Source organism: Syngnathoides biaculeatus, chromosome 5 (genome assembly GCF_019802595.1).
Source record: "Syngnathoides biaculeatus isolate LvHL_M chromosome 5, ASM1980259v1, whole genome shotgun sequence".
Lineage (NCBI taxonomy): Eukaryota > Metazoa > Chordata > Actinopteri > Syngnathiformes > Syngnathidae > Syngnathoides > Syngnathoides biaculeatus.
Genome location: NC_084644.1, coordinates 6153457 through 6171104, shown reverse-complemented (window position 1 = coordinate 6171104; position 17648 = coordinate 6153457). Strand labels below are relative to the sequence as shown.

Genomic DNA, 17648 nt, shown 5'->3' with positions numbered 1-17648 from the left:
AACATCGTGGCCGCTTGCGTTTGCATTTTTTCGACTTTCCTGTGTAACTAAGCAAAATATTAGCTACGCATGGGAATTTTAGAGCTTTTATTAATCTATATGGGATACAGTATGTGGAGTAAACCAATGCACGCGAGGTGGGGGGGGGCAACAAATGGCACACAGGTCAGATGATAAACATGCTGTTATATTAAAATCTGACATTCCATAATAATCACTCTCCTCGATGTAATTTCCGCACCTAAGGTGACAGCGCACCTTTATAGTTGCTGAGTTACTATAGCAACCAGGGCTCAAATGCCAGAAAAGCTGAAAGGGGTCAAAGGTCATGCTGGAGATAACTCAGGCCACAACTCACAGGGAGAACCGTAGCAAGACATCGGATTTGGTTGTCAAGTCATCTTTGTCTGGAAAGTCCCATTGATACATACTGCGAGTCGTGGAATGATTCGTATTGCAGAAGAATGACTGGACATTGAAAAAAAAAAAAAGTAGTATTTGTAGTATTTCTTGTTAAAATGTTCTGATGATTGCGGGTTTCGAGCAGAGGTGGGTGAAGTTTGACCAGGTTACATTATCAAGAGCACCCGTCATATTTGTGGGATTAATTAGCGTAATTTTCCGGGCTACAGAGCGGACCTGATTATAAGCTTCACCCAGTACTTTTGTAAAGGAAATACCATTTGGTACATACATAAGCCGCACGTGCCCGCATTAAAACCCACATTAAAACGCGAGATATTTACAAAGAAAGACGGTACACAGAAAGATTTTTCAAAGTTTTAATACCTTAGCTTATCTTAACATAGTATCACCATGGTAACACGAACAGGGCTGGTCAAATAAATCAATAGATAAAAACAAGCTGAAAGAAAAAGAAGAAGACTTTGTACATTTTATGACATTTGAAGAAACTGGATTGCAAAGGCCTTTGAACATATTGATTCGATCTCACCCACACTCACTTTAAGGTCCATGTACTAACATGCTTTGTTCTTTACTAACCCCGCCACTAGTGCCACTTTTGGGCTAACCAGTACAATTATAAACAGGATATCAAGGATATAAAATAAATGGATCAAATAAAAATGAACGCGTTCATACTGTACTAACAAAATGCGACACTGCCATCTAGCGTCTAACTCGAGAACTGCTTTTGAAAGAGAATATGCAAAACATGTCAGGAAACGTGTTCTCTTACAGCCAATCAGAGGCTTTTCGCTTTCCCATTGGCCGGAAGTAAACTGTCAATCAAATGCCTCGGAGGCTTTCTCTCTCTCTGGTCTCCTCATTGTTGGTTCAGAGGTCGATGGATGCACATGTCTCCGTCAAAATTATGTCCACATAACCAGGATTAAAAAACACACATATATAACGCATCTATACTTTAGTATAAAAATATATATATTTTTTTAAAATGTCAAAAATGAAAGTGACTTGGCAACGTCAGTCAGCATGTCATACCCAGGTGACACCCATGGGTGGCGAAGTTGCTTCCGGACTGGCGGCGTGCGCGCTCCCGTCGCCTCGTGCCGTATTCCTGGCATGACCTTTTCCCTTGGCAACCACTTCCTTCCTCCGAGCATACAAACGGCCATCTTTAATCGCAACTCGACAACACCAACAACAACAAAAAAAAAACAAAATATACAAAAAAAGTTCTCTTCTCGCATGGAATCGCGGCGGAGCGGCTCGTTTGGCGGCACCGTGAACGTGGAGTGAGGTTACTACGCTCCGGACACGAACCTCCCTCACCCCCACCCGCCCCCCCCACGAACTGAACCGAACCGCCGGACCGAAGCGGGGCTGTCGCGATAACTCCACAATAACGTACGTGTACGGTTTTCCCTCGCGGCGTGCTCGAGCCGAACCGGTCCCACGCTCACGTGTTCGGCTCGGTGGAAGGTTCTGCCAGCTGAAATGTGTGCGGGACGTCGCGTGTTTGTACGGTAGCGGCTCGTCTTCCGGGTAGAATCCAGCAGGTGGAGCTATGTCAACACACGTCATGCGTTTTTTTATTGCTTTGAAGGCCACACGCGCGCCACTGTTTTACGTACATATTTGATTTTTTTAAGAAAAAAATTCAAAGGCAAACACATCAAATTGTCCATAATTTCCTACTTACTCTGGGTCAGGAGCATTTCGAGACCCTTCAGTGGTCTGGGCAAGGAGGACCGTGCAGCCCCCTCCCCCCCCTCCCCAAAAAAAATAAATTAAAAACACGATGATGGAAAAGCAAAATTAGAATATCTTTAGACACAAACCAGGGGTGTCAAACCCATTTACCCTAATATGATGTCTAGCAGTCTGGATCAGTAAATCCATGGCGTAGTAAGATATAAATAAGGACTATTTTGAAATGTTCCCATAGCATAACAAATTTATTGATTAACTTGTTACAAGTGTTGCTGAAAATTCTTAAAAATTACTGCAATATCAATCGTATGATGAGTCCTGTAACAGGTACTGTATGCAATGTTTATCCAATTTAAGATGCGGAAAATTTAAATTTGCATAAATCAAAAGCAATACGGAAAATGAATGAATTCATGTATCTGGCTAAAAAGCAAAGCGTGGAGAGTCTCTTTGCAAAATGCATGAAATCTTTTAAAATTTTCATTCCACATGGCTGGTTTGGACGGATGAACAATGCTACATGGTTTTGAGTCAATAAATAACCATTTTACGGATCAAATAATTGAAATTGGATCATTTTGCATGGCGCATCTGATAATCTTTTCACACTGAGCTACGGCACGGCCATTGAAAATCGCTGACTACACAAACGTACTTGCGTGACATTGTCGACAACAGTAAGAAGATGATGTTACTTCTACTGTACTCACTTTCTGCAACCATTTTTCCGTCGCGTGTCTCGTCGCAGGAAGAATGAGGAAGAAGCAGACGGCCAAGCAGAGGAAGACCGAAGACTCTTCCGCCGTTGCGCAGGAGTATGTGGTGGAGAAGATCACTCGGCGTAGGATCTTCAATGGAAGAGTGGAGTACTTCCTCAAATGGAAAGGCTTCACAGAGTGTGTACCCCCCCCCCCCACCAGAACTTTTCCAAAGTCTTGTTGCGAATAGACTGATGGCAAGACAACAATGCTAAAAACAGCAAAATGCTAATCATACTAATATTTCCAGAGTATGACTTTTGCCCAAATATTCACTATACTAATGGACCTTTCCAATGGCGATCTTAAGCTCCGCCCCCTTAGCCATGTCCCACAAGCTTTCAAAATGGCGATTGAACATAACATGTTTGAAGTCGATTCTCTATTGTGTATTCCAGATAATATTGCGGTGTGTTTTTTTGCCAAATGCGCCAGACTTGTCCAAGAGAGTTCTACAGAGAAGTCTCAACTATTTCACGCCAGGATATGTATGCGGAATTGAGATTTTGGACGCAATGTCAGAGTTACGGCGAAACGTTGCAGATTGACGCAAAAACGTTTGACACCTCACAAACTTCATATTGAAATCCAACAGGATAAAATAGTGGAATCGTACTGCGCGTGTAAAGCAGGGTGAGTACTTTTTACTTGGAAAGATCACAAGTAATATCCTTGTAGTCTTCATAAGCGAGTGGGTGTATTCGTTTGACTTGGCTCGTAATCGAACCCAGTGCTCTGTCTTAAAAGTCTGATGAGATACAAATTGGCAAATAGCCATTTCTCTTGCATGACATGGCGGATTTACGTATTACGAACCCGACTCGTCTGCATAAAAGGTGACACACTTCGTTCAGCAGGTCGCACTGATAAACTAACAAAGTGAAAGTTGTTCTCCTGCAATGTATAAAGCAGTGATAAGAATTCAATCAAACTCCGAGAAGATACTTTTCCCTCACTCACCTTCGAACGTACAGCCTTGCGTTTGTCGATATTGTCCACATTTAGTTGTACGTGCGCTCTTCCGCGAGCCTTAATCCATCGTAGAGACTTCGTCAACTGTGTTTTAAGATTTGGAAAATGAATCAAGCGGGGGCCCTTGTGACCTAGCCGGATCTCTCATCAGAATTGCACGGTTCCCCAAGCGCACCTGAGGACCATTTTCTTCGTAACGTTAACTTTTCCAAGAGCACACAACTGGCAACCGGCATTGCTTGTGGGACAATACGGCGAGAGGGGCGTGTCAAGCCACCGTTTAAGACAATGCGGCTATCTGATTGGCTCTTATTGTACGACTAATTGACAGGTCGGAAAGGTCCATCCAGTGGCACCGTCGAGTAAAAAAAAATAGCATTTGTCGAGCAGCTGTGACGTGCACTGCGAACAACAAAGATCGCTAGTTTGACTGCACCAGGTTGGTTTCAAAGAGGTAGAAATGCGTTAACTTAAGAAGGAGCCACGTGTCACAATGGAATGGAAGAATAAACGTTTATGTACACGGTCAACTGTTGGGAATATAATGCATTTTTCACATTATCTCAATATATTGTGTATTTGCATGGTATGTTTGTATTTTTTTTTTTTTTCAACTCATGCAATTCCTTACAAAAAAAAGTTAAACTTCCGTAATACTTATGCAGGATCGCCGGAGTATATGCACTCATGTCTTTCGCCCGGCGTGTTTCTAGTGCCGACAACACATGGGAGCCCGAGGACAACCTGGACTGTCCCGAACTGATTGAGGAGTATCTGAGAAATCGCCTCTCGCCCGAGAATGAGGAAGGAGAGCAGCAGTTTGTCCCTAAAGAAGAAATGACAGAGGAGACGGAAATTGTGAGTAAGCAGAGGCATCGTACACTCATTTTGTTTGCAGCAATTTTACTGGAACTGTACTTGTATGGTTCTTGTTCAAATATTGCGGCCACAAACGTGAACCTAATTGATTTAACAAAGTAGAATTTGTACTAGATAATTAGAGTACAGTACAGCGATTAAAAATGTATATTAAAGGATTTCTCAAAGGTGAGCGTAGACCAGGGGCGTCAAACTCTTTTTTGTCGCGGGCCACGTTGTACTTACTGTTTCCCTCAGTGGGCCGTTATGACTGTGAAACCAAAATAATCTTTAACCGCCTCATTATATTTACGCACAAGATTTATGAACTAGTTTTGGAATCAGACATCAAGGGTAATCGTTTTTTCAACTACTGTTGTTTGGCGACACAATAATGCTTGTGATATCTCAACTTTATCATTTAGGAGGTGAAAATTTGAAATTGTGGTCCAGATTTGAACAAAAATCACGGAAAATTGATCCACATGATTTCCCTCTGCGGGCCACATAAAACCACGTGGCGGGGGAGATCTGGCCCCTGGGCCTTGAGTTTGACACCAGTCGCGTAGCCAATCAGGGGAAATTTAATTTGATTCATTTCTTTGTTTAAAAGAAAGTGGGTGGCTTTGTTCCATTTTTTTGTGTGTGTATGTTGTTTCAAATCATTTCTCCTTCCTGATGACCTGAAATGACTTTCAACGTTCCGTCGTCGGTGAAGTCGCCGCCCCAGCTCCACCACACCCAACGGCGCGGTGACGATCCCGACTCGCCCGCCGTCCGCTTGGGCGCTCGCCCCGAGCTCGAATGCATCATCGGCTCCACGGACAGGCGGGGGGAGCTCGTGTTTTTGGTCAAATGGTAACGTTTCAGTTCTTCATCTTTTATGTTTTGAAACGTACATTCAAAGGGGGGATTCTAAGTTGGTGCAATGACTGGAAATGTGTGAGCGTGACTATAAATTCGGGGAAATTGTGGCTTGAGTTCGCTAAAAAATACATGAGAATGACATTCAAAGGTGCCCTGTTGTTTTTTTCCCTTTTAAGTTTTTTTGTTATGACACAAAATTAGCTTTTTTACATTTTTTAACGAGCATCAGATTATGAGCCAAGTATGTAAAAACACACGAGCAATTTTTGACCGGCAGTCGGTGCTGCCCTGGTACGACATTCAGAACATCCAACTATCCATTTTCTTAGCCGCTTATCCTTACAAGAGTCGCGGGAGTGCTGGAGCCTATCCCAGCTGTCAACGGTCTGGAAGCGGGGTACACCCTGAACTGGTCGCCAGTCAATCGCGGGGCACATCGAGACAGTCGCACTCACAATCACATCTACAGGCAATTTAGAGGGTCCAATTAATGTTGCATGTTTTTGGGGATGTGGGAGGAAACCGAAGTGCCTGGAGAAAACCCACGCAGGCATGGGGAGAGCATGCAAACTCCACACAGGGTAAGGGTATTGAACCCGAGTCCTCAGAACTGTGAGGCCCAAGGCTTCCCAGCTGCTCCACCGTGCCGCCACGAGTCACAGATAGTTGTTTCTTCACAGCTGATAAAACCAAAATGTCCCATTTGACTAAACGTGTTTTTCCGTGACTATATCTGCTCATAATGGAAAACACGATCTTAAATCACGCTTTTGGAGAACTCGCCGTTGTTTTGTCCCCAGTCAGTCCGCTGTGCTCGCACAACACCGCCCGGACCAAAAGTCTTTCACTTCACAAAAGCAAACAACTGCATGACGTCATCTTTCCAGACTCTTAGGGATGCAGTCGATACGATGGGATTAAGCCCATCTGGCAAAAAGATGAAAAATGAATTCATTCTGCAACAAAGCATTACAGCGATCGATTTTTAACAAAACAAGCCTACTCAAATCCAGATTTTCTATATTGGCAACTGTGATGCCGGAGAACATGTCATGATAGGAAACGTCGTCATCTTACATCAGAAAGATGAAAATCACCCGCCATTACAAAACAAGCCAAAAAATGACAACATTTCTTGATTATTTTGTCTGCATACATTATTTTAAAGTCCGGAACGATGGAATAAGTGCCAATTTTCACTTGGAAGTTTTTGCGTGGCGCACCTCCTCAGGAAGGACTCCGGCGACGTGGCCCTGCTGCCGGCCCACGAGGCGAGCGCCAGGTGCCCACAGGCCGTCATCGACTTCTACGAGCAGAAGTTGACGTGGCACTGCGGGGACGACGAGCAGTGACTCGCGCGGTCGAGGTGAGGAGGAAGTTTTTTTTTTTTTTTTTAGTTTTACCTCTCTGGAGCGGCGTCGCTCAGCCGACCTCAAGCACATACTGGTGGGCGCGCCCGCCTGGCGATAGACACTACGCGCTGCCTTTTTTGCAGCTGTAGCCTCTTCTTGTGTTATTATGTAGCACACCCAATCACTGTGGACTGTTTTCATTTTCATGGTAGTAAGTTCATATTTCTGCTCCTTTGTTTTCATTTTTTTTTGGGTGGTTGTTGTAGAACATTGCACTAAACCTTTAGTCAGGGGCACAAGAAGTAAATGTATGTGACTCGAGAAGTAGCGGCAAAGTAAACGTAAATCATGTCAAAGGCAACGTGCTGTGCATTTCATGTTTTTCGAATGGCAAAGTACTTTTTCTTATCTTTCATAATTTCCTCTCCAATTATGTGAATTGTCTTGAAGCAGTATCAAGAAAACGAAGTACTCTACTTCAGTGGTTCTCAATTTTTTTTCAACAAGGTACAGTGAATACTTGGTTCTCGAACAAACCGGTTTTCGAATGAAAATTTTGAGATTTTTTTTTAGCCGTTTTCGAATGAAAATCGGGACTGGAACGCCTGCGACAAAACCCAGAAATAACGTAACGCGCGCGCGGCCCGATCAGCTGACCCACGACGCGCTTTATTGTAAATTTGAACGCATCGTGAAAAAAAACGGAAATAACATAAAGCGTGCACCCCGACCGGCTGATTCATGACGCGCGTTATTGTGTATCAACGTGGGAAATATCGATCCGGTTTTCAAACAAATCAGTTCTCGAACCGCCTTCTAGAATGCATTGTGGTCGAGAACCGAGGTTGTACTGTACCTCAAAAAATAGCTCAAGTACAACACTGACGGCCGGCGTTAAAATATGGTCGCGTAGTACAGCAAATTTATTTAAATCATTCCTAAAAGGTTTTTCAGATTAATGTAAGCCACTGAAATATTTTGCACATTTGAAAGGAAAATAAAATGCTTAAATAATGATTCCGTTTTACTGCAGTGGACATAATTAAAAATAAATGGTGGAAAACAAACATTTCTAACAGATTAAATAAAAATGTGCTGTTCTCTTAAAAAAAAACATCGAATTCAGTGATTCTTTTGCGTACCATTAGAGGCCACAACTGGAACTAGCGCCACAGTTTGAGAACCACTGCACTACTGATTTTAGTCTTTGAGGAACCACAAGATGTCCACTGGGGGGTTGGGGGGGGGGGGCACATGAATGCAGAATTTACTTTCTGGCTCATCTCTAACTTGCATGATCCCGCTTAATTCAACTGTAGCATGGGAACAACATTGCATCACGTTAAAAATGCTATTTGATTGATTAAAAAAAAAAATTCAAGGTTTTTGTCAATCTTCCACAAAGCCAATCAAGGAAATGTAGTTAAATGGCCATTCCGGGTATTCATATGAAAATTTGGCCAAGGATGCATATGCACTCCACCCCCGATTTTGGGTTCATCTCCACATATATTTTTTTATTGAAACATTATTGTGCCCCTGACTCCAAATGTTTTTTTTTGTGTGTTAATGTGAAAATCTACTTTCATTATTATCTGTTGTGATGCTCATTTTCAAATGTAATAATAGCTTTCCAAAACAACAAAAAAAATGTAGCAGAGTAGAGATTTAGGGCAATGAAACCACTTTGTGTGTGTGTGTGGGGGGGGGGTTAAATGCAAACTACTTAAGTGAACGTACTTGATTACTTCTTTCATTTCCTGTCTTGCCGTGTCTTTGTAAAACATATTTCGTGGCCGATGTCTGATTCATACTTGTCGCCTGGCGCGTTTCCAATGAGCTGCTTTGTACCAAATTTTCTTTTAATTTTTTTTTGAGATTGACTTCATTTCATCCAAACTGGTGCTGTTCACCACAGAAATTAGCAAAAAAAACAAACAAAACAAAAAAGTCGCCTTACTGCCCTTAATGAGTTGTGTACAATTTTTGCACACTCCAAAGAAAAAAAAAATAAATTCAAATGTAGCACTTTAGATGAACAACGGGATGTCATCGGTCAGTTCCTCCTCCTCACGTGCAACAAGACGCATCCTGTTGCGGCGCGCTGGACTCAACCTCACAACTCCTCGTAAAACGCACACCTCCTCTACTACCGAGCGGCGGTTCCTGTGCGGGTGTGTCGAGACTGTAGATCTGTGACGTGGCTGCGAATAAAAGAATCATCATGTGACCTTTACCCCGCTTCCCCCCCCCCGTGTGTGTGTGTGTGTGTATTCTTTTCCCTCACGCGCTCCCGACCGCAAAAAAAACCTGACGAGTCATTCGGCAACAAAACGTGAGAGCCCCGATAGCGACTCTTGTTATCGCGGCGGTGTAAGGACGCTGGGGAAAAAAAAGGTTACTCGGAGTTCCGACGGATACTAGCGCTTGAACTTGGAAGTCCTCATCTAGTTTACAGACCTGACTGATTTAGAAACTAAACTTTGAATTTTCCTTTCAGTTCTTGTACTTCTGATCACACTTCTTTATTTACATAGTACAAATTTTAGATAATTCCATCTATTTTCTTAGCCGCTTATCCTCACAAGGGTCGTGCTTGGAGCCTATCCCAGCTGTCAATGGGAAAGAGCCGGGGTACACCCTGAACTGGTTGTCAGCTGATCGCAGGGTACATGAAGATAAAGAGCCGCACTCACAATCACACCTTCGAGCAATTTAGAGCGTCCCATTATCGTAATCTCCGGCCTATAAACCGCGACTTTTTTCCACACGCTTTTAACCCGGCGGTTTATGTGGTGATGCGGCTAATATGTGCATTTTTTCCTCACGGCCGCGAGGGGCAGTCGAGCGGAAAAGGTAAGAGTGACACCGGTGGAATATATGTGCCGAGGAAGTAACTTTTACCGGTACGCTTTTTGTGTTTTTTTTTTTTTAACCGGCTCTGTTTGCACTGCGCTAGCTTGTTGCTACTGTGTTACTGCTGTGTCTCAGTGATTTTTACCAGTAATTTTTTTTTTAACTGGCCCTGTCAGTGCCACGCTAGCGCATCAGCGCCATATTAGCGCCGTACTAGCGCATTACTGCTGTGTTACTGTCGCATCTCAGTGATTTAGGTGTGTTTTTTTAAACCGGCCCTGTTAGTCCTGTCCTACCGTGTAAAACTTTGTAAACTCTTTCAATGTGGGCACTTGCGGCTTTTGCATAGGTGCGGCTTATGTATGTACCAAATATTATAGGATTATTTATATCATGTGACTATCCAAAGTGCTTCTGTCCACTGGAAAATTTCCAACAATGAATGAATGACTGTGAATATTTTTAAAAAGTACTTGTAATTCCATCCATCCATTTTCTTAGCTGCTTATCCTCACAAGGGTCACAGGAAAGATGGAGCCTATCCCAGCTCGCTTCGGGCGAAAGCCGGACGACACCCTGAACTGGTCGCCAGTCAGTCACAGGGCAGATATCGACACCATCACTGAGCGGGAATCGATCCCGCGCTGCCCGAACCAAAGGCAGGCGTGTGTACCACTACACCGTCAGTGACCCCGAGTATTAATTATTTGACCCCTCCGTGGATATTGCGCAATCCGCGTCACTGACCAATCAGAGGCCAGAGATCTGCATAGACCAAAGCCCGTTTTTGCTCCCGCCATTTTCTCTGACAACATTGAATGGTCCAGTATAGGTTTAGTTAGCATTTTATCGCGTATTTGGGTTATTTAACAAAAAATATGGTTAAGAGGTGTAGTCACGGACTTTGTAATAGTGACGACAGGTATCCTGAAAGGCTAGTTGGTGGAGTTCGATTCGTACCCTTTCCAAAACCGAAGACCCAGTACGAAAAATGCCTTCGATGGATCAAACTTTGTGGAAGACCGCATCATCAACTAAATCCATCTCATATCAACCGGAACACATATGTTTGCACGAAGGTATGCCCTCTATTTGATTTTCAATACATGTCTCGTATAAATTAATGAGACGTTCTCCGCTAGCATAACACCGCTACGTGTGAACGATTGACACACTTATTCTTTGTTGAGCGATATTTAGCGAAGATCGGACTGCACAAACGTATGGATTTCTTGCTGGCTCGCGACCGAAGCTTAACCAGACTGTGTTTGCACGAAGATATGCCCTTTATTTGATTTTCAATACACGTCTCGTAAAAATGAATGAGACGTTCTCTGCTAGCATAACATTGCTACGCGTGAATGATTGAATGAAATCAGAAGCATGGAGTCTGTCTCAGTTCAGAATGTATTGTATTGTATTTGCCATTTTTACTGTTTGTCTTACGTGAGCGCACGTGGCGTGACGTCACTTCAGGAGGCGTGGTTAAGTGCCCTGTACGGAGGGGTCAAGTATTTTTCAAATGTACTGGTTGAGGCTTATAATCAGGTGCGCTCTGTAGGTTGGAAATTATGGTAATGTGCATGTTTTTGGGATGTTGGGGTAAACCGGAGTGCCTGGAGAAAACCCCACAGATGCAAACTCCACACAGGCTGGTCTGGGATCGAACCCGGGACGTCGGTATTGTGAGGCCAGAAGTTTTGTCAAGAAAATAAACTGATGTGGCAAAAGTACCCGTTACAAATGTAATCACTGAAAGAAACAATTACACGACGAAGTATTTTATGATGTCAAAGAATGCGTTTGGGCCTTGTTTTGCCACAGCAGCACCGGAGGGGCAAGCAAATAGGAGGGGCCTGTGGACGTCTTGTGACTGCACTGTTTTCAAACCTTTGCTCTCCCCCCCCCCTCCCCCACCCCTTTTCCTTAAACAGTATATCGGAACATAAAACCCTCCAGCTCACTGCTAAGTGCAGCACTATCTCGCATACCTCTGCAAACAAACACACGGTCACGTGCCGCTGCCGCCGCCAGAAAAAGCAACTGACATTCCCGATGATAATCAGGTAAGGCTGACGACAATCTTTTAAAACTTTTCACTACGCCTGACAAGGAACCGAGCGATGATAAACACTTCTCCGGATTTTCCGAAACGTGTCATGTAACTTCCTCTTGTCTACCGAGAAGGAAAAAAAAAAAAAAAAAAAAGCTTCCTATTTCCCTCCCGGCCAGTCTTACAGTTTCAGCCCTCCATGCAGCAGGTCATCAGCGTGTGGGTTCGAGACCCACGCATCCAAAAGAATGACTTTTGGCACGCCTACATGGACTATGAAATTTGTTTACATGTAAGTAAAACTGGTTTTTTTTTAAACCACTAAATATTTTACGTCAATAATTGATTTATGTCTTTCAGACGGACAGCGTGTTCTTCACCAAGAAGATCTCACGAGTGCGAAGGCGGTTCAGAGAGTTTGTGTGGCTCCGACAAAGGCTGCGAGCCAACTCCATGCTGATGTGAGCGGAAATAATCCCGATCCCGAAAATCTGACCGCGCCGGGTCCGGCGGTGGCTTTGGGGTTGTTTTGATTTTTCCAAATTATCGTTTGGCAGGACGCAACTACCGCAGCTGCCCCCGAAGAACCCCTTCTTCAGCCTGAACAATGCCCAGCAGATCTCTGAGCGCATGGCGGGACTCCAGAGCTTCTTGGAACAGTAAGAAGCTTGTTACAAAACTGCGCTGAAAAAATATTGACCAGACTTTTTTACCCTGAGATCTACTTTTCAAGCAATCAGCCTGTCCCAAACTCCCAAACTGTTTTAAGGTGTTGTGTATGTTGCCTCCTACATCTAAAATATAGAAATAGCTTTTTGTGCACTGTATTGTGCACAAAGATAGAATTTTGAAATGACACACCATCTCATCCTGCACTTTCTACTTTGGCTTCAGACCAGACCTTTCCCACTCGGAAAAGAGAAAATCTCGTCCGGTTTAACCACTTTTTCTTCGATTATTCGTCATCGCATCTTTCTTTTTTTAACTTTCGCCATTAATATCGAAAGTAAACACAAGCAGCACGTCTAGTTTGTCTTTGCTCTACGTTGCCAGGACTGTGTTGCTAACTAAACCGGCGGTGGTGGACGCTGTCATTATAAAACACATTGATGGGCTGTGTAACTACTGTAACATTTGTAATTATGAGTGTATGTCTTTAAGGGGGGGAGGGGGGTAAGGTAAACTAGTAAAAGGAGAGTGTGGCGAGAGTAGCGGTCGTTGTTAGAGAAACTAGTGGCTTCTTTTCATTTTTTTATAGTACGTATATGAATTGTGCCATTGGATGTAACAACCAGTCATCCCTCAGTCATGGAGTCACATTGCAGAATGCCAGAAACTGAATAGTATTGAGCACACCTGCGCTAGATGCATTTGTGTCTCAAATTATATTCACGATTTAGTTCAAACTTTAGAATTGGAGTGGATTGAGGAAGAGGCAGGGTAGGAATGAGCAAAACAAATCTGAGAAGAACGCGAGAAGAAGTTTTAATCAAAAATATGAAAACAGCAAGAGCCAGATGCTCTTGCCGGTAGCAGTAGCGCTGCTGTCAGTGTAAGTCAGGGCAGATGCATTACGAGTGACGCTTTTCATCATGTATATTAAAATCGTCGAAACGGTAAACTATATAAAATGTTCCTTAATGTTTGCCTCAATTACAATAAAAGCATTGAGATGATTCACTTGGTTGATCTTAAACCTCAAGAAGAATTTTAAGACTAACTAGCTCAGGAAATAGGAGATTTTTTTTTCCAAATTCACATTTTCTTAATCGCAATAAATATCCATCCATTCATTTTCTTTGCCGCTTATCCTCACCTCACAAGGGTCACGGGAGAGCTGGAGCCTATCCCAGCTGTCAACGGGCAGGAGGCGGGGTACGCCCTGAACTGGTTGCCAGCCAATCGCAGGGCACAAAGAGACAAACGGACACACTCGCAATCACACCTAGGGACAATTTAGTGTCTAATTAATGCTGCATGTTTTTGGGACGTGGGAGGAAACCGGAGTGCCTGGAGGAAACCCCCGCAGACATGGTGGGAACATGCAAACTCCACACAAGGAGGGCTGGGATTGAACCCGGGTCTTCAGAACTGTGAGGCAAACATTTCCCAGCGTGCCTACAATAAATATTAATATTCAAAAAATTTGAAGCACACAGTAGCAGAGGGCCCCCATGCCTGGGTTTTTAATATGGGCTCCTAAATAATTAAATATGATTCAGTGTCATGTCTGAATTTCTTCAAGTCAAAATATTGCTTCTGATTTGGTTTGAGAGGAGTAAAATTGAATTTCCGTCGAAAGGAACAGAATAGGTTTCAACTCATAAAAATGTACTTTAGATGAATGAAAGTCATTTTCCTTTTTTTTTTTTTTGGGGGGGGGGGCGTGTGTGCTCTTATTAAACGGGCGACGGACTTTGCAAAAATGCTACGATCCCATCATCTAGGACCCTCCAGAGTCCCCTGCTGCTGTCCGACAGCTGCCTGCACCTTTTCCTGCAGTCGCAGCTCAGCATAGCCAAGATGGAGGCCTGCGCCGCGGGAAGGACCCGCTACTCCGTGGCCCAGGCGGTGCAGTGCTGCGGCATCAGGAGGTTTCTATCCCGAGAGGCCCTGCAGAAGGACCAGAGCGTGTCCGGGGACTCGGATTCGGACAGGTATTACATTCTTCCAGGTGTGTCGAACGCATTTTAGGTCACAGGCTACATTTACCCCAGTTAGATCTCACACGGCCTGAACAATATTTGAGACTTAAAAAGCCATAAATTAGTTATTACAATTTTTTCCCTTCGTTTTGGTTACAATAATTACAAGTACAGCGGCATGGTGGATCAGCTGGTAAAGTGTTGGCCTCACAGTTCTGAGGTCCCGGGTTCGATCCCGGACCCACTCTGTGTGGAGTTTGCATGTTCTCCCCATGCCTGCGTGGGTTTCCTCTGGGCACTCCGGTTTCCTCCCACATCCCAAAAACATGCAACGTTAATTGGACACTCTAAATTGGCCCAAGATGTGATTGTGAGTGTGGCTGTTTGTCTCTATGTGCCCCGCGATTGGCTGGCAACCAGTTCAGGGTGTACCCCGCCTCCTGCCCTTTGAAAGCTGGGATAGGCTCCAGCACTCCCCATGACCCTTGTGAGGATAAACGGCTAAGAAAATGGATGGATGGAATTACAAGTACTTTTGGAAAGTATTCACATTCATTCATTCGTTGTTGAATGATTTCCAGTGGACAGAAATGGCCACAAAAGTTACTTTTATCGAAAAACAGCAGAGAACGTGTTTTCCATTCCCACCGCCCAGATGGGACCCTCTGACGGGCCTGTTCTGGCCCGCGGGCCATATTTTTGACACCAGTGCATTATGCTAAAGTAGAAATATTTTGGGGGATCTGTTTTTACTCTTTTTTTTTTTTTTTTTCCCTGGGGGGGGGGGGGTTGTCAGACTGGCACCAGAGATGCCTCGAGGGTCGGGTGTTCCGGTCTTTTTCCTGACATGCCACATCATAGTTATGATCGCCATCAGAGTTTTCGTAATCACGGTGAAACCACATGAAAGGCATAATGGCACCCTCTCAAAAATCAATTTTTTTTTTACAGACCTTGGTTTTAGGTTGCCAGTCTGGTTCAGTAGTTTAGACACAGAGAATCATAAACTCTCACTAAGTAGGAACTGAACCCAGAACCCTTGCACCCAAGCGAGGCCAACGTACCACTTCACCATCAGTGACGCCCTTCTCGCAAAATTTAAATGGAAATTTGTTGTGTGGCATTTGCGTAATCCTGCTACAAAGCGATCAAAACAATCGCTCTCCCCCTAACTTTTACAATAACCTCAATATTTAATTCAAAAACTGGTTTCAAACTTCACATCCAATCCACCATCGACATTAGCAAATTAAATGCAATTTCTCTTTCATTTGCGTTTCTAGCTGTGAATGCAAAGATCCCGAGTGGCAGATTCAAGAAAACGTCGCGCTAAACAAAGCTTCAGATGATCACGTGGGAACTGAGCAGGAGCAAAGCATCTGCTCTTCTTCATGACGACATCATCATCATCATCACAAGTGGAAATATTGGGAGTTGACCTTCCTGCATTTTCAAATGTTCGCCCTGTGCCCTTTTTTTAACCTGATACCGTTTTTTTGTCATTATGGACATTTTTAATATGTTGTTATTACGCTGAATAATAATCAGCCCCCGTATTCAATCTCGTTTACTCTGGTAGAAACGTCGTTCCAGAAGGTGGCAGTGTTGAAACATCCATCTGTTTTGTGTTTATACCGACAGCATGCTGCACGTTATCTATATTTACTGTCTTTCATAAATCGCATATCATAGTCAGCCATCGGGCTGACTTCCAGATATGTCAACACGCGTCTCTCAGCGACTGCTTTTATTAATAAGGTGTGACGAGCCTGTCATGTGCACCGAGCTAAGTTGGTGCAGAATTTTTAGACATGGGGAGGGGGCAGTTGTGTCACTGTGGACCGGCCCCTGTCTTCGAGGGCGGGGGGACACGGGTGGGGGTGGGGGACAGGCAGGCATCGCTGTCCCTCTAGAATTTGCATAAGCACCTCGTCCCTCTCCATATAGTGTACTCTCTGCATACAGTAAGTAATATTTCATGCCTAGGCGCTCCTACAGTGAGCGTCGACGTTCTCATGCAGAGGTAACGAAGCTCGGGCGACATATCTGCACAGCTAATGAGATAAGCGCTGCGCTCATTATAGATTCAGAGCAGGAAGAGACAAAGAATGATGGAAGAAACGGGAAAGGAGGGGGGGGGGCAGGGGCTGGGGGTGGTCATCACCTTAGAGCACGGCGGGTGGAACAACAGCCTTTACAACTTCAATTAAACGAAGGATGTGTGAAGATGAGAGGATGGAAAATCTGCTTGTGCACGTCCACTAAGGTTTTTTTTTTTTTTTTAATGTGAGAAGAATATGATATATGTTTGAAATATGTACTCTGCACACTCGTGAACTGACACATGCAAGTGATGTAAAGACAAAATATGTCTGTGTGAGTACGTTTCCCCAAACCTTTAAGTGAGTTATCCTGTTCTTGATGCTTGTAGATAAGGATTTGTCACATTTAATGTGTCCATCGTATTGGTAAATACATAAATTAAAATAGTAGTTTGAGTCACTTTGTTCTTATTTCTTGGCAACAAACATGAAAAATAATTTCCAGCACATCATCCGTTCTGTTTATCGACAACTTTTCATTTTGTTACATTGCCCAAGTATACAAATGTTTTTTTTGTATTCTTCATAGATAGTATTTAGCTTGTTTTTTTTTTTTTTTTTTTTTTTTTGGGTCAGAGGAAAAACAACTGAACATTTGGAGATGCACTTTTTCTTCCTCTTCTGGGTCATGGGTGAGCTGAAGCACACCCAAGTAAACTTCGGGCTAATGGCTGACTACACCTCGGACTGCAATGAGGAACTCCTTCGAGTTTACACAATTCAAATGTGTTAATCGGTTGCACATGATTAAAAATCATTAAATTTTTTTAAATATTCGATTTTGAGGAAACTTTTTTTTAACCACATTTTAATCATGTGCAACTGGAAAGTATTTTTTTGGGTGGATGCCAGTCCATTGCAGGTCACCCCGAAGGGCTTTGCTGCGGCAGCATGCCCATCTTGGCGCCAAACATCGCCGGCGAACCTCGCACTTCCACAAATGTCGCGCTTTGCCATATTTTTTGTGCTCTGCCACAGATGCGCAGTCTATAAAAAGAGAGCCAATAGAGTCAGAGATTCACTAAAAATTGTACGTTTTGTAGCGAACA

At 43.6% G+C, this 17648-nt stretch overlaps 3 protein-coding genes and 1 long non-coding RNA gene across 7 annotated transcripts in view; 2 read left to right on the top strand and 2 right to left on the bottom strand.

Moving 5' to 3' along the window:
• Positions 1-768: 768 nt before the first annotated feature.
• LOC133500562 (uncharacterized) lies at positions 769-1960 on the bottom strand. The gene is made up of 2 exons (XR_009794943.1): positions 1835-1960; positions 769-1572 (listed from the first exon to the last, which is right to left on the bottom strand). It is a non-coding gene; the product is annotated as an uncharacterized LOC133500562 (long non-coding RNA).
• On the top strand, positions 1567-9179 carry cbx3b (chromobox homolog 3b). Of its 2 annotated transcripts, none has more exons than XM_061819387.1 (5): positions 1567-1830; positions 2885-3032; positions 4580-4724; positions 5443-5582; positions 6823-9179. In XM_061819387.1, the coding sequence occupies exons 2-5, from the start codon at positions 2890-2892 to the stop codon at positions 6941-6943; spliced, it is 549 nt and encodes a 182-aa protein (XP_061675371.1). In that variant the 5' UTR covers positions 1567-1830; positions 2885-2889; the 3' UTR covers positions 6944-9179. The 2 variants fall into 2 exon arrangements, with proteins under 2 accessions (XP_061675371.1, XP_061675372.1); XM_061819388.1 differs by lacking the exon at positions 1567-1830 and adding an exon at positions 1860-1982.
• The window catches only part of skap2 (src kinase associated phosphoprotein 2), a 40354-nt gene continuing 27257 nt past the window's right edge, over positions 4552-17648 (bottom strand). Inside the window, exon 12 of the mRNA XM_061819379.1 lies at positions 4552-4692. The gene's annotated coding sequence lies outside the window, so the exon portion shown is untranslated. The remainder of the gene's footprint in view (positions 4693-17648) is intronic.
• On the top strand, positions 11739-16995 carry snx10b (sorting nexin 10b). Of its 3 annotated transcripts, none has more exons than XM_061819386.1 (6): positions 11739-11865; positions 12058-12144; positions 12213-12313; positions 12410-12511; positions 14300-14509; positions 15781-16995. In XM_061819386.1, exons 2-6 carry the CDS (start codon positions 12121-12123, stop codon positions 15890-15892), a joined length of 549 nt encoding a protein of 182 aa, XP_061675370.1. In that variant the 5' UTR covers positions 11739-11865; positions 12058-12120; the 3' UTR covers positions 15893-16995. The 3 variants fall into 3 exon arrangements, with proteins under 3 accessions (XP_061675370.1, XP_061675369.1, XP_061675368.1); XM_061819385.1 differs by having other exon boundaries at positions 11751-11865; positions 12032-12144; XM_061819384.1 differs by lacking the exon at positions 11739-11865 and having other exon boundaries at positions 11900-12144.